We start from the raw sequence: 16,330 nt of genomic DNA on the forward strand, positions 1-16,330 counted from the left end.
ATGGATTGGAAGTTGGAAACGCTAATTAATGTTTGGGTGCACCTGTGTTTTAGACACAAAATCACTGCAGTGAAAAAGGTCCATTGGCTCAGGCAATTTTGAAATGGAGGCTATTTGGGAGGCATTTCTCAAAGAAAACACATTTTAAGGGATTTTCATTGGATTTGTAAAGTCCTCATTTGGAATCTTTGGCCCTACTGTATGGTACAGGTAGGTTAGCCTGGGTAAACCCAGCCCCCACGTGACCTGCTCTCAGACCTGCTCTAGTGAGCAGGGTCTGTCTGAGAGCAGGTCTCGTGGGGGCTGGGTTTACCCAGGCTACAAGTAGGTTACAGCCGGATTGTTGATTTGACAGGCTTGGTGTCTATTAACTAAAAAAAACATTGCAAATACTTTCAATATTAAGCCCTGCCAGTGGAGAATACTATAGTATATAGCACATTCAATGACCCATGTATTTGTGTATTTTCAAAAACTTTCAAGGAATTCAAGGACCCGTGGGAACCCCATTAATAGTATATATATATGGGATACCTATCAGATTATGTGGATTGCTACAGTAGATGTAAAGTGAATGTAGGTCAATAAACACGAAATTGTCAAGAAACAGGTCAAACTGGACATTAACACATAGAATACACAGATCAGAGTATCCAGTGTACCGTAATCAGGAATTTGAGTCAATGGATCATCGTACAACCCACCAGGAATGAAATCTAAAGCGTTTTGATTACTTTTCACTGTTGGTTCACTGTAAAATCCACAACACATAACGCAATGAGAGCCTCTACTTACTCAACTCAGTTTATTTACAGAGCATTTGAAGAGCCATGTATGCAAATGTACTGAAATTACCAACATAAATGTTTTTTTTACACACGGGGAGCTGATTACTCAAGAGTTGGATGTCTCAATACCTTGATCAAGATGCCTCGAAAATCCAGTGACTGATTTTACTTTAGGTTAGCATTAAGTCCCTCAAGGAAACAATAAATTAACCAGGTTTTTACACCTTGCTCCTTCAGAACTTGAATAAATGTAGCAACAGTTAAGAAACATTTCAGGGTGAGGATATGAAACAAACAAATCCATGCACCAAACACAAGAACACCAAAACGGCAAGAATAAAAAACAAATGAAATTATGGAAGAGATCAATAAACCCAAAAATGCATAACAAAAATAGTTTTACTAAAACATCAGATTCCTCCCTTAGATGAGTTGTACGAAGTAATATAGAGGATTTAAGCGCCCGGGCAATGAGTCTTTCAAGCCTAGTTTCAAGTCACAGTTCGATGTTTTCACAGCGAACCCTCGAACACACAAATACATCTTTTAACAGCAAGTCTGTTTTTTTAGAAGTCTCTCCTACCGATCACGTCCAACTAAAAATGTCATTCCATTCATGTAATTTTGAGATTGTTTCCTCGGTGAGAATTCTGTCTAGCTAATGGGAACTCTGTATTGGCATCATCAGTATGGTGCATCTTTAATTTTATTTTAACATGTTTTAAATTTGTTGTTCTTTGCTGATTCAAAGGCCCTATTCCCCCTCAGGGGTCAATGAAGTTCATCATCACTTGCCTTACCATTGCTTACAAATGGTAACAGGTCAGGAACAACTCCTCCGCAACGTGAATTAGTGATTAATAACACAAAGGCAAAAAAAAAAAAAAATTAGAAAGAAAAGACCTCAATTTTCACAATCCTCCTGAAGAACTTTGAACTCAATGTCCTGATATTGGTTTGGTTATGGTACATGCTTTTTAATAAACACTGAAAATAAAATAAAGAACAGGCAACATAGAGAGCATGGACAGACATAAAAAAAAAAAAAAAAACACCTCACCTTCCTACACCCTCGGAAATTGACGTCATTTTCAACACATGTAGTCTGTTACAACACACATATCATGTTCCTTTTCTACACAAAGTACTTTGAATATATATTTTTTAAAATGATTTCCTGTTAACATGCTGTGTTAAAAAGCAACCCAAGATATGCTGCCCTTCATAACGCATTGGAAACACCACATTTTAAGTGCGTGGAAGTGCTCCCACACCACGTCCACCCTCTCCCCAAACTGTCCAAGCAGGCGCTGCAGAGACTACACTGTTGGCCCAATACTGGCAAACCTTTACCGGCACTTGTGCAGATATCAGAAAAGTGAACAGTCAGGCAGGAGCATGAAACAATCATTCCACCCACAGGTTCAAAAGCTCAAGAGTGGTTGCTTAGAATGTGAATAGCATAACAGTGCCCATTAGTTGGACATGAGTCGGCTAAATTCAATTTTGAGGCATTATTCTAAGCAACCCTCTCTCTATCTCCATCAATGTAAGACCAATGTTAAGTTGCAAATCATGAAAAGAAGTCAAATGACATCATCTATCAGAAGGGGCAGACTGGTTGCCAACTAAATGCTTGTAAATGATGGCTGTGGCTATTAAGTGCGTCTCCTCTACCAGCCACTTTCAAGTAACCAACTACATGCAGGAGTTACAAGAGAGATACTTTACAGGTCAAATAGTGAAAGCCTTAAATATTGCTAAAGTATTGGAATGATCGAGCCTTGGTGGCTTGTGGATGGAAATGTTTATTTCACTGCCCTGCAAGACCCAAACCATTCTCTCAGTTCATCAAAAGTGTCAAATAGCAGCGTTGTTTTAAATCTCTGGGCTTGCTCTGTGCCACAGTCACAAAAAGTGTCAAAGGGTTGAGAAGAAAAGGCTGATTTTGGGATTGATGTTGGGTTTGGGGGTGTAATTGGTGTTTGGATCCATTTACATTTACTCGTGTTTTTCCCTCACAGTATTTGGTGCCCCCTGTGCTAAACATAGTGTTCTGAAGTGTTAGCATCCGCCTGCACATACAAGCAGGTGGTGGGACAGCTATGCACCCTTAAAAATGTGTTGAAATAACAGAACCATCACCAAAAACACAGATGTGTTTAATAATAATAAACGTATTAAAAGTTGCACACCTTTAAAGGCGTGATGGATCTTTTTGCCAACGTGCCAGTGTGTGTGTCTAGTTAGGGAGAGCATGATGTCACATGACTTTGAACACATCCTTTTTAAGACTGTAGCAGGGAGGGCGCCGCTCTCTGTCCATGCATAGCGACACGGGACAAAGGGCTAACACACAGCTAACGTATCGTGGAGGGGAAAATAAGTCACCCAGAGGTTTGCAGCAGTAAATCTCGTCTTTTCTCTTTCAAATAGATTTGGACTTATATTATTTTCTTTTGTTTTTTGTTTTTGTGTGTCCATGAAATTCAAATGAAGGAGGAGACCATCTTGACAGGAGTACATTTTGTGGATCACATTCAGACGCCTATTCTTTCATCTTCTATGCTTCAATGTTGTTGCCTGCGTAGAGCTTGGTCCATGTTCGGGCTGCGGGGAGAGACACAGAGATAGTGGTTGATGTGGATGGGGAGGGAGAGGGGAGCTCAGCGGCCACAGCATGGCACAAATACTGATAAAGTTCAGGGTATGGCTCCCACTGGATTCACCCATACTAACAATATCAGCACTTATGGCATGGCCTGCCTATGTCACTGTCTGCTTATCACACTCTTTAAGCGGAAAACATACTTGTGTGCCAGCCTCGACTTGGAGACTTGCCGGCGACAGCTAGTCCCATAATACTCGAACTAGGAGTGTCAAAATTAATCGTTTAATCGATGCATCGCGATGCAGATGTGTCGCGATGCATCGAATGGAATCATTGACAGATAATCGCTGAATTCGACCTTTCCTAACCACTGATGCAGCAAAATCGTATCTTCACTGCATAATATTCTCCCACATTGAATACTGTTTCACAAACTGTTCGTTCGCAGGTGCCACTGTCATAAAACCCATTGAACAACTTTACCATAGAGCCATCAAGGTATTTGCTAGAAAACCATTGTCATACCACCACTGTAACATTCTGGAACAACACCGCTTTATGACCTTTGAGAATATCAAGGTCTTAAAGAGTGCGTGTTTTTTCTACAAATGCCTTCATGGATTAGCTCCCCCGCCCATAAATGAATTCATTCACAGAAACAGAACTAGTGGACTTGGCACAAGGGCTGAAACTAGAGGCGACTGCAAGGTCCAGCGCAGACTGACCACGTTTGGTCAGAACGTCCTCTCAGTTAAAGGCAGCCAAACGTGGAACAGTCTGCCAGTCCCCATAAGGGAAAGTCCCTCACTTGCCACTTTTAAGGGTTCACTGAAGGAATGGCTGAAAAGCCACCAGTCCTGTGGCCACAGGTAATAAGGTCAATTTCTGAACTTTTTTTTCTTTCTTCTTTTTAATGTACACTGTTGTGTTTTTTGAGTGTATTACTGCTGCTTGTGTTTTGCTGTTTTGCACATGTATACTTGTCTTACAGGTGTAAAGCACTTTGATGCCTATGTTTTGTTGTTTTATATATTCTGTTTTTATGTTTTATGTTTCGGGGACAATGGATGGAAACTAGCCTTGTGCTAAATCCGGCGATTTTTACACTTTTATTATGTTCCAGATGTTTTTATCTGTTCCATGGTTATTGTGTTCATTAATTTTGCATTGTCCCGTCAAAAAAAAAGAAAAAAAAAAAAGAAAATCTTTTATGTTTAAATTTATGTTGACATTGATTTTAAAACACTTTCTAAGTAAAAAAGGGAGTTGATATTTATCTGACTGCTTGTATTAATTGATGAAAAAGTAGCCATGTGCAGTAATAATATAGAAAATTGAGGATGTGATAGTTGGAGCTGCAATACTTTGAGCTGTATCGAGATGCATCGTGGAATCGAATCGTTGACAGATGAATCGTAATCGAATCGAATCGTGAGGCCAGTGAAGAAGATTCACAGCCCTAACTCGAACGTCAGCTTGATGAGGGGTCGCAGGGGAGTCCCCAGCAAAATTAGCAAATTGTGTGATTTCACAAGGATTTCAATGACTAGAAGTTAGCCTGAGGAGAGAATGTACGTCTGATATACTTTGTAATAGCCTACCGTAATTTCCGCACTATAAGCCGCACCGGAGTATAAGCCGCAGCTGCAAAATTGCCTGTTTGTTACATAAGCCGCACCGGACTATAAGCCGCAGGTGTTTTAATGTTTTTTTTTTTTTTTTTTTTTAATTGTGTTTTAATGTTTAATTACCAGATGTAAGGGTTCATGCACAGAGGGGATTGTCGGGAAAGAGATGGCTGTTTGAGGAAGCTCCCATTTATTAACATTTCAACAAAACAACATAACACAACACCACCTGTGTTTTTTTTTACAGTGCACACAGTGTCCGCGGTGTGGTGAAAAGAGGGCAAGAGAGGAAATTAAAACAGAAGTGGATTTATAGTTAGAAAGAGTGCTAAAAAAGAGAGAATTCAGTTTTGTTTTTTTTCCCCCCCCGAAAAAATCCATAGATAAGCCGCACCGTTATATAAGCCGCAGGGCCAAAAAACGGGGAAAAAGCCGTGGCTTATAGTCCGAAATTTACGGTAGTTATATTATACTTGTGCTGTTCGTGTCAGCTGTGACGAGTCACATTTTCAAGGAGCTGCACGCAGGCCGCGCCAACAGTCCGCGCCAACAAGTCGCGGCGCATTCGGCGAGGGCTTTATAAACCATGTAAAGGCTTTTACTAGGGCTGTGGCAATTCACTTATCTCCCGATTCGATACTATCACGATTCTTGGGTGCCGATTCGATTTATATTGCGATTCTTAAGTATTGCGATTCTACGATTATTGCGATTCGATATTACGATTTATTGCGATTTTTGTTTATTTTTTTATTTTATTTTTTCAGTTTGTTTGCTTTTTTACACTAGATTAGAACATGGTAAAAGTTGAATCATACACTAGAGACTGTATATTATATATCATGAGTAGGGCTGGGCGATATAGTTAAAAACAGGGGCGGACTGGGATCATAATTCAGGCCGGGCATTAGATACCAAGCAGGCCAGGCCGATATGGGCCAACGCGCGTGAAATTTGGGCCGTTTGAAGCCAGATTTGGGCCGTTTGAAGTCCAATTTTACAATGAGATGCACCCACTTTAACCCTGAAGTGTAATTATTACTTCAGACTAACTAATAAAGTAATAAAACCACTAGTAAACCAGTAGGCGGCGCCTGGCCTGCTGTTCAGTGAGTGGCCTGACTGCAAGCACCCAAATTTTTTTTTTTTTTTTTTTTTTATTTTTTAATTTGCGATTATCGATTCTGGAATAAAAGATCGATCCAAAAAATCGTGACATTAAAAATCGCGATACTTTTTTTTTTTCCCCCACCCCTAGCTTTTACCCAGACTTGCTTGTACAGTCAGATTGCCTGGGTATTGTACCCCCCCCCCCCCCCCCCCCCCCCCAATAACCAGAGTCAAAGCAACACTGAGACAGTGAGTGCATTTACATGCACACTAATAAACTGAGTTACCTGATTATTCAAGTGTCATGTAAACAGCATCCTTTATCAGATAAAGGCCGTTATCAGTTTAGGAGAAAACCGATTAAGGGGCACTTTACACGAGGACGGTTTCCTATGGTGACGTGGAATTATTTTATCGTTAGTGCCTCCCTTTTAGACGGCGACGGCGAATTTGGGCTTAGGAAACGACACATTTTGAAACCACCCTCCAGAGTGAAATTCTTGGTGACGCTCCCCGCTGAGGGCTCCATGTAATCGCTTGAGACGGCTCATTTCAGGAACTCTGACGTGCCTGCACACGCGACACATGCCATAGCCGTGCGCGAGTTGGCAACCATTTTCAAAATAAAACGTCAGTATGAATGAAGTTTGGCAACATTCAGAATTAAGCTACACTGCGGCCAACTTCAGTTACATGTTCATAACGTTACTGCTGCGAGGAGAGGATGGCTGTCCCCGGCATTTAACGTTAGTTACAAAAGCATGTCGACAGTGTTTTCTCACTGCCAGTAGCCTAACTACAGTAGGGTTTGACAGATAGCACACTCAACGATATTTTAACAATATTTTTTTGCAATCGATTTGTAAATTGAGGGGCATCCTCCACGCTACTTTGAGTAATTTCACCATTTTCATCCTCCTCCGTGTCTGTAACGTCCCTCATCTGTTCAAACAAAGCAATGAAAAGGAGAGCGAGCACGCAATCAGATGCAGATCAGTGCCACCAGGTTCAGCTTCTTTTTCTCACGATATGAGATTTCATCTCAACGATACATGTTGTCACGTTTTGATATCGCGATATATTGTGGGACGATATTGTGACATCCCTACGAGGGACTATTCCAAAGTTGGCGACGCGTATAGCTATTGGACCTTAACAAACATAGTTTTGGATGGGAGACTAGATGTAGGGACTCTAGCCAGGTTTGAGAGAACTGATGCCCCAAAGCTTTAGTGTTGGTTCAGGTTAGGGATGTTCATCAATTATCGAAAATCGATAATTGATCGTTAAGGATTGGAATCGATCCTGTGGCATTTGGATCGATTTTTTAATTATAAAAAAAAAAAAAAAAAAAAAAAAAATTGGACTAGGTTTTGGTGGAATTCGTTCCTCCTCGCCCCACTCCATTGCACAGCCGACTAACGTGAGGTGGAGCTTCATATAGTCTCTAGTTTTCTGGCTGGGCACGGGCCTTTGTGCCAACAAAACTGTTTTAAACATGGGAAATTCACACCGACATGCGCCGCATTAATTCCACCAGGATGCAACTATGCTGACTACTTTAGACACACTTGAGATAATCTGTGGCCACCTGCTGCAGTTATAGTCAAATTCAGCACAGCTGTTGCTGATCGTGGGGTCTGGAGTGTTAAGGAAAAACATCAATCAAGTCCCCACCTGTCTCAATGGCTTGGCCTTCGTTTTTCTTCCACTGCTCTGCAACGTCGTTTGCCAGGGGATCGTCTGGGTTGGGAGCACTTAATAACGCCTGGATCGATAGCAACACTGTACGGATCTGCAGGGCTGGAGACCACTTATCTGGAAAGAAGAAAAGTCCATTATATATATATATATATATATATATATATATATATATATATATATATATATATATATATATATATGTATATGTATATATATATACATACATACAGTATATATATATATACAGTATATATATATGTGTATATATATATATATATATAAATACACACACACACACACAAAAACATAAAACAAAACATGAACATGTAATGTAAGAAAACAAGCATGTTAATAATTAATATGGAGTTATATTTTTCCTAAAAATTCGCTCTTGCTCTACTATTCCCATGCTACCTCTGATGTTGGTTGTTTCTCATCATCTCTTGTGTTGTTTAACTAAGGGTGTAAACATACAGCAAAAAATAGGGTGTAAGCATGCAGCTAAAAATACTGTAATGGTTGAGTCAAATGAACATCGGGACTCAGGATACACAGTTACATTGCATTTCACTCATACTGCGGTTATATAGAATTCTACAAAGAATGGGCTGGGAGAATTCACTGCAGTGATGGAGCTGCTGCTAAGGAAGTGATGACAGAAGTCCAGAGGAACCCGGTGTTATGCCGAATTCTGCATCCCCATCTCGCAGGTGCACCTTGTAAATTATTTCTATGGCAATGCATGGTTTAAAAACAATCATATTTGTGGGCATACATCAACGATGAGAAACGATCTGATGTCTATTAGTTTATGAACATTTAGTCATCAATGTTTTATTAGACTCAGTAGAAGTAGCGTTCCTGTATGCCCTGCCAGTAGAGTACAGCATTCTAAACTGTGACTAAACTATAAATACTGTAAACAAGTTGTGCAACCCGGAAATAAAAAATTGGGTGCACTGTGTGCACCTGCAAATAATTCTTTGCTGCAACTTTTGTTAGTGACTTATTTAAAGCTTCAGAGCATGGCAACCCCTCCCCTGTTGTCTGTTTGGTTTGTGCCAGTTAACAAAAATATTAGTTATCAAAAGATCACATATAATAGCCTAAATGTGTCTGACTCCCAGAGTCAGAAACAAATAAATGCCTTCAGACAAACCTTTTTATCTATTAGATGTAGTCTGAAGTAAGCTAAAGGTAAAGTCCCACTGATTGTCACACACCCGAGTGTGCGAAATTTGTTCTCCGCATTTGACGCATCCCCTGGGGGAGCGGTGAGCGGCAGCAGTGCCACGCTCGGGAATCATATGGTGATCTAACCCCCAAATTCCAACCCTTCAAGTCAAACAGTAATATCAGGCTATCTTGGCTCAATTATTGGGTGTCTATGGGATCAAATTAAATAATCCCGCTCTCATAGGCATCTAGGAATTGAGCAAAACTAAGCAAGTAAACGCTTTGTCTGAGGGTCGAGGGGAGGCCCGCAGTGTCAGACTTTGAAAAGCCCTGGTTTAGACCCAGTGCCCTGTAGTAAGCGGTCGATGGGTTTCTGCACTAATGTGATTAACACCCAATGTACACCAGATGTGTTACGGCTGTGTTGCGGATCTGGTCAAACTGCCGGATCAGACTCTCGCCCATGTTAATACAGGGTACCCCCCAGGGTTCTCTTTTTAAGACCTTTTTAATACCATTGAGAATTACATTTAATGCCAACTTCACTGCCATACTGGCAAAAGTATGAAGGATTTATTGGATAAACGCTATGGATTTTAAGCCATAGAAATAATTATTTACCAAGCACTTTAATTTAATAAAACATTTTATTATAATACTTTATTATAAGAGCCCTTCACCGCTCTCTTTTTCTTCAACTTCTATTCTTCTAATATTACATCTCTCCCAGTTAGCACTACCCCAAAATCATAAGACTGTCATGAAATAGACTATGTTGTCCCCATAAACATGTCAAAACTTAACTGCTAACGTTAGCAACAGGGCTAATGTAGCCTTATCAAAAGGTTTGTTTACCTGCGTGCCTGGAAAATAGATGAACAGTGCAGTCAGGCAAGATGGAATCAACAAGCCAAATGCCGAATCGTGTTGCCAGATACAATGGATGGTTTCCAGCCGAAAGCCTGTTCAAAAACCGCCCAAGCCTATTTCCCCCACACAATGCAACCCAAGACAGCCCAATTGGCGGAAGGCCGCCAAATCTGGCAACACTTGTCCCGACTGCACACATGGTCAGGAGATGTGCATTGTTGGTTTGCCAGTGAGACAGTTGACTCAGCTGACATTTTCCAAACAGAGAAAATAAAATAAAACATCCACTTGTCCCTATGAAGGGAGATTAAGAAATTTAAGACCTTTGTAAATGAAATTCAAGACTTTGTGAACAAAATAAATTAAATACTTTTAAGGGCTTATTTTGAGAATATTAAATTAAATACTTTTTAAAATATATATGCTTTTAAGACCCCGTGGGTACCCTGTAATAGATGGGCAATACATGCAGTATGGAAAAATGACACACCTGTTCTATTTTTGTCGGATCCAGCATGTGTCTGACAGATTACATGAGTGTGGGTCTGTTCGCAGCCGTACCGCATCTGTTCCGGAGCTGGTGGAGATTAGCCTTAAGACCAATTAATATATTTGTTTTGTGAGGATTCCGGCATGCACTCTTACCTTTCAAAATGTCTAAACATATTCTTCCCAATTTGTCAACATTGGGGTGGTAGATTTTGGTCATGAATCGCACTTTGGGAGCTGCCATGGGATACTCTTCTGGAAGAAATAGTTCAAGTTTAAAGGTGCCTCCTTCGAAGGGGGAGTCTTGAGGCCCTGCGATGACCACATGGAAGTAACGTGCATTTCCTTCATCGGGCTTTGCTGTGATCCCCGGAACAGGCTCTGCCATCAACCGCTGCGTCTCCTGGAGGTGACCAGAAGACAGAGGCAGGAGAGCAAAACACAAACACAACATTTCGGAATGAGCAACATGCACCAAATAAGAATCAGGGAAGAAGTCCATCGACTCTTGTGTACACACACACTACAGCATTCCACAAATTACTGTATGTATTAACACAAAGAGAAACTAAAATTTAGTTGGCAGCACATTGCTTACACAACCCGTATTACAGGTTACCGTTTGCTGTAGTACAAAACACAAATAAACAACCACAGGGTTAAAGAAAAAAGTTATTTTCATAAAGGCAATTTGTTTCACTTTCTTAAAAAATAAAAACCGTTCAAGTAAATTATGACAGCAGTTATTCTGCTGTTTAATAGATTTATATAATCAATTATACCATGCGATTTAAATGCAACTCAATAACAAGACATTACAGTATGTACCAGACTCGAGAGACCAGCAGGGAGTGAGAGGAAGAACAGCATTTTTGACATTTCTGATCATTGCTGCAGGCAGCCAACAGGAGGAAGCTATCTCAACTGTATAAAATACACTATTAGGATTTTCTACATTTGGTTGGCTGCAGCAACAACCTTCTACAAAGTAACCTTGTTCAGACATGGTTGTTATGCTGTTGTCTGCGATCAAACTGGAAAGCTTTCACAATCACAATAATAATGTGGCGGAAAAAGATGCTGGCGCTCACTGCTGGGCCTGGCCCAGCCAAAGTTGTGGTGAGGTTTGGGGAATAAGGGACAGCGCAACCCCGGCTTACACTTCCAGTTTGCTTCTGTCTTTATCTTTGAAACAAAAGTAATGCTTTCACATTTTCTGTATGAGAATAATTTATAAATAATCAGAGAGCAAAGGCAGCAATTCACTTTAGCGCCAGACATGTGGACGGTAAACGTTACGTTACCAATCTAGCTCCTGCCACAGCTGCTAGTTAGCTTATTCGCGTACAGGAGCCCATTCATATTACTACGTAATGGGATTTATTACCATTTTTAATTGTTTTTACAAAAAAGCGATCTAAAGGAATGAAAGCCACATTGCAGACATAACAACTGATTAAACCACGCACAGCGCTGAATGGAGTAAACGGAAGTGACAAACAAAATAGTTTAGACAGAGGCTAGCGTTAGCGAGCTTGATAGCGCTAGATAAGAGCTAGCATGCTAGCCGCGCTAACGTTAGGCTACACGCTGGATGGCAGTGAGCGCACGTCCACATCCACTTTAAATAATTGTTACAACGCACACGCAAGAGCTCATGAGGACATGCACACCGAGCGGTGTAAAGTGTACCTTTATAATCCTACGGGGCAAACCGGCCATCTTGTGTTAGCTATTATATTTTTAGCCGTGGAGTCGCCTTCTTCAGGTTGGTTTGACTGCGCTCACGGGGCGGGTCCAAACAACACCCTTGGCGGCTTCAGATGACGTATGCTGGCTGTACGGTACTACAACGACTACAACTGTATAGATCCATGACTACAACTTCTTCTTCTACTAGTGTTGTATGGCGGTTGTCCATGACTACAACAACTCTAGTTGGACTTCGTATTTCTCTCAAACTTTGACACATTTGTTTAAATCTGTGTTGTGAGCACTCCTTTGTCAAGATAATCCATGGCATATCAAGATGCTGATTAAACATCATGGTAAGGTGTGGCCCTTGGGCCCCAAGAATGCGGTCTTCTCCCCATAATTAATTGTATTTCAAATAATTTGACTTGGTAAGCCGTCTAAATGCTGGTATTCTGTAAAACAAAACACCATAAATCGACCAGTCAGTATCTGATAAAACGGCACATTTTAGTGACCAGCCCAAGGAGAGGCTGCTCGATCGCATTCTTGCGGCTAGTCTAAACGCCAGACCCATGACGTTACTGGATGCTGCAGATCTCTCACTATTACGTATGCGGAGCGCAGCGATTCAACTTATAGTCCAGTAAAAATGTCACTTGACCTCACACTAATTGCAACAAAACCAAACTCAACTGATTTTGTATCCTCAATATGTCCTCAATGAAGGAAAAAAAGTGTTAAGGAAATGTATGAAGGGAAAATTTTGAAAATGACCTATATGATGCTACCAAAAACGTTTTTTTATTTATTTTTTAACATTTTATTTTATTTTTTATTTTTTTTCTCCTTGAAGCAAAAAACACATACAGGATATAAGTGATGAGATTTATGGCATATTAAAAAAAAAAAAAAAAAAAGGCTTCCATAGGCTACCATCATATTTAGGTCATTTTCAAAACAAAAATCACAAAAGACATATTGAGGATACAAAATCAGTTGAGTTTGGTTTTGTTGCAATTAGTGTGAGGTTGACCCACATATTTGCGTAAAATGCCTGGACTATTATTTGAGTCTGGGGAGAGACTACATTCTTTCAGCGGCACGCCGGGGCAGGGCCGCTGGAAGTCATTTTAAGCAGGGGGTGCTGGGAGGAAGGGACTCTCGGTGGGGCCCGCAAGGGCCCCGCCGAAAAAAATTTGGGCGTTTTTTTTAAACATTTTTTTGCCATATTTAGAGGAATATCTCATTTTAAATCAACATTAGGATACTGTTGTGATGTAATTATTCAGTATTTTCTCCTTTTCTCACTCATTCAGAGCAAAGAGGGAGATATATAGCATGATGATAATGCTCTATATCTCCCTATTTGCTCTGAATACACCAGTTAACATGACACAGACTTAACATGATAGAAATATTATCAGCAAACTTAATGACTAGACTAATTATTCTGATCTGAATGGCATATATCAAGAAACATTGACTCCTCTCTTTGCTGTATAGTGGGAGGTGCATTTTTGAGTAGGCTATTAAAATAGCATGTCAAGTTCACATTTCTTTATTGCCAGATTAAACAATTCGTATTGGTTGTTGGTTGGTTCAACACAACATGTGCGTGCATGCGCGCTTCTTCTTCTCTAGCCTACAAGCATGTAACTTCCTTGATTGTTATTGTTGATAATTCTATTTAAATAGGCTACATTTTCATTTCCCGAAACATTCTTAAACAAGAAAGGAACATAGTGCACTGCAAAATATTTTTAATTACATTTGTAAAAAAAAAAAAAAAAAAAAAAAAATCTAGGGGGTGCTGCAGCACCTGCAGCACCCCTACTTCCCGCGGGCCTGCGCCGGGGGTAATGCAACCCCCAGGCCCCAGTCATACGTGGTGGTCATTTGCGGGGAGTCTGGCAAGCGAGGCTATATGAGGGATCAGCCGAGCAGCATTTTGGTAAACAAACCGCTTCACTGGTGGCAACAGCAATGGAACCCTATGGAGCCCAAGTGGCGCGAGTGTCTGACTCTAGCCAGTTAACTGTAAAAACTGCGACAGTTCACACAACTTTAACACGACATGCATATTATCAAACTCTTGAGCTACTTCTGCTCTCACTCAGAATGTCAAAATATAAGCGATGTGATGTATAGTTTTTGAGATATTAACGTTTGTTTGGCACAACTCATACTATTAATTGCTGCGGGGTTCCGCATTTCTGGGTGTCAAGTGACGTCACGCTGATTCGTCCTATTTCTGTGGTGATAGGCTACTTGGTGTAAAAAGGTTGAGAACCATGCATAATAATAATTAATTTATGGCCATAAGAAAGAAACAACATTGGTGCAAATGGTCAAAGAAAAACACATTTACTAAAAAAATTACCATTTTACATAACATCTGCAAAATACAATCAAAACACACACAAAAAAGTAGCACAAAATAACAGCCAAAAACTGTCAAACGACATGAATGCCTGCAAATCAGTTTAATTTTTGGGTCTGTGGGTCTTTTAAAAGGCTGCAAAACAGGGTTATATTTACATTTGTGTATAAAATATGTTGCCAAAAATAATTAAATTATAAAGCAAAAATGATAGCCTATATGTTTCTATTTTTTTTTCAAATACAGTAAGGAGGATGCCAATTTTCGCTCACTTTAGAGATTAAGTGCATTTTAAGTTAACAATTTGTACAAACTATTGGATATATTCCCTTCATGTTCCATTAAATTGATCCGACAGTTATTGCTGAGTAATTTGGAGTTTAGTTGATTCATTAAGTGTGGTCTTGACTATATTTCAAGCATGAAGACTGACTTTTTCTACAGCATCACTCAGGTGCAGCCCTATGCTGACACACCCCTTGTCATTCAGAGTGTGTAAAGCCTGGATTATGCTTGACGCTTTGGCCGGCCGCACGGAAATGAGAGACACGGAATCCTGACGAGGAAACGTGTGGAGCTTTTATACTCTGTGCAGGTTTCTGCTCGCGGAATTGAGCGCAAGTCTTGAAAACTCCACTTTGTCTGCCCAGCCGCGTCCGCGTAGTTACAAAATTCGGGGTGTGCACGGCCAGGCGAAAACAGTCCGCACGGAGCCTTGCGGAGGGGCGTGTCTGCTGATTTGACGTCACTTTTCCACGCGGACACTCGTGTTCCTCGCTGATGCGGAAAGCATAATGAGCCCTTAACTCCCTGCTCAAGTGACATCACTGATGACATCACAATTGCTTAAGTGACATCACAACTGCCCCCTTTTCTCCATTTTCCCAATATCCAATCAGCTCAGGACATGTCTCTCCTGATCTGTTGAGCCAATCACCTAATCGGTGGTGATAGTATATAGCGCCCATGTTACTACGTCATTACTCACAATTGTGCCGTCATCCTCAGCTGCTGTTCATCATCACTGGAGCAGTTGTCTCGCCCCACCCTCTCCCCTGCTCACCACCGCCATGGCTCCTGTAGAAATCCTTATGGGGGATTCTCAATCCTATACGTCACTGACAAGGGCGCCGCCAGGGATTTTGGGCCCCATGACAGGACATAGCATGGGCCCCACTGATGCCGGCGTCCGAAGGGCGGCGGCGAAAAATTTGGGCTGTTTGAAGCTGATTTAGAGGATAATATCGCATTTTAAATTATATTAGGATAACACTGTAGTGTTGTCATTATTCAGTCTTAACCATCAATATTTGCTCCTTTTCTCACTCACCATCTCACCACCATCCCTGTTGAATCATCATACTCTCTCTCTGCTCTGAATACACTGGAGTCCAACAGGAGAGTGTTTAGCATGAGACTGTTGTGATATCATTATTCAGTCTTAATATCATTATGTTCTCCTTTTCTCATTGGCTGTCATTTGTGGGCTGCTTTTCCTTTCATATAATGGTCATTATGTGGACAAATAAATTGTGTTGATCCTTCTTATTTTTTTATTACTATTATTATTATTATTATTAGTATTACAAATAAATCCCCACAGACCCACTGCAATTGTGCCAACTACCATGTCATTCAACACAATGCTGCTCGTGTGTGTGTGTCTCACCTCCTTCATCAGTTAGGAGGACTGGTTCATTGGAAGGTGCCGGTGGGGGGGGGGGGGGGGGGGGGCTGTGTCTGATTCTGCATCTGTTGTGTTAGGCAAGAGCCAGGCAGGGAGGGACAACTGATTTATATGAACGGCTTGCAAACAATTGTTTGCATTGATTAAATGTTCGCTAGACAGGACAGGAGGGAAATGTAAACACTCTGTAAA

At 40.8% G+C, this 16,330-nt stretch overlaps 1 protein-coding gene across 1 annotated transcript; it reads right to left on the reverse strand.

The window, feature by feature from the left end:
• Window positions 1–790: 790 nt before the first annotated feature.
• On the reverse strand, window positions 791–12,170 carry ube2nb (ubiquitin-conjugating enzyme E2Nb). The gene is made up of 4 exons (XM_083632280.1): window positions 12,069–12,170; window positions 10,533–10,779; window positions 7,815–7,955; window positions 791–3,398 (listed from the first exon to the last, which is right to left on the reverse strand). Exons 1-4 carry the CDS (start codon window positions 12,096–12,098, stop codon window positions 3,352–3,354), a joined length of 465 nt encoding a protein of 154 aa, XP_083488406.1. The 5' UTR covers window positions 12,099–12,170; the 3' UTR covers window positions 791–3,351.
• Between the last annotated feature and the right edge of the window lie 4,160 nt (window positions 12,171–16,330).

This window comes from Poromitra crassiceps (genome assembly GCF_964638095.1).
Source record: "Poromitra crassiceps genome assembly, chromosome: 2".
Taxonomy (NCBI): Eukaryota; Metazoa; Chordata; class Actinopteri; order Beryciformes; family Melamphaidae; genus Poromitra; species Poromitra crassiceps.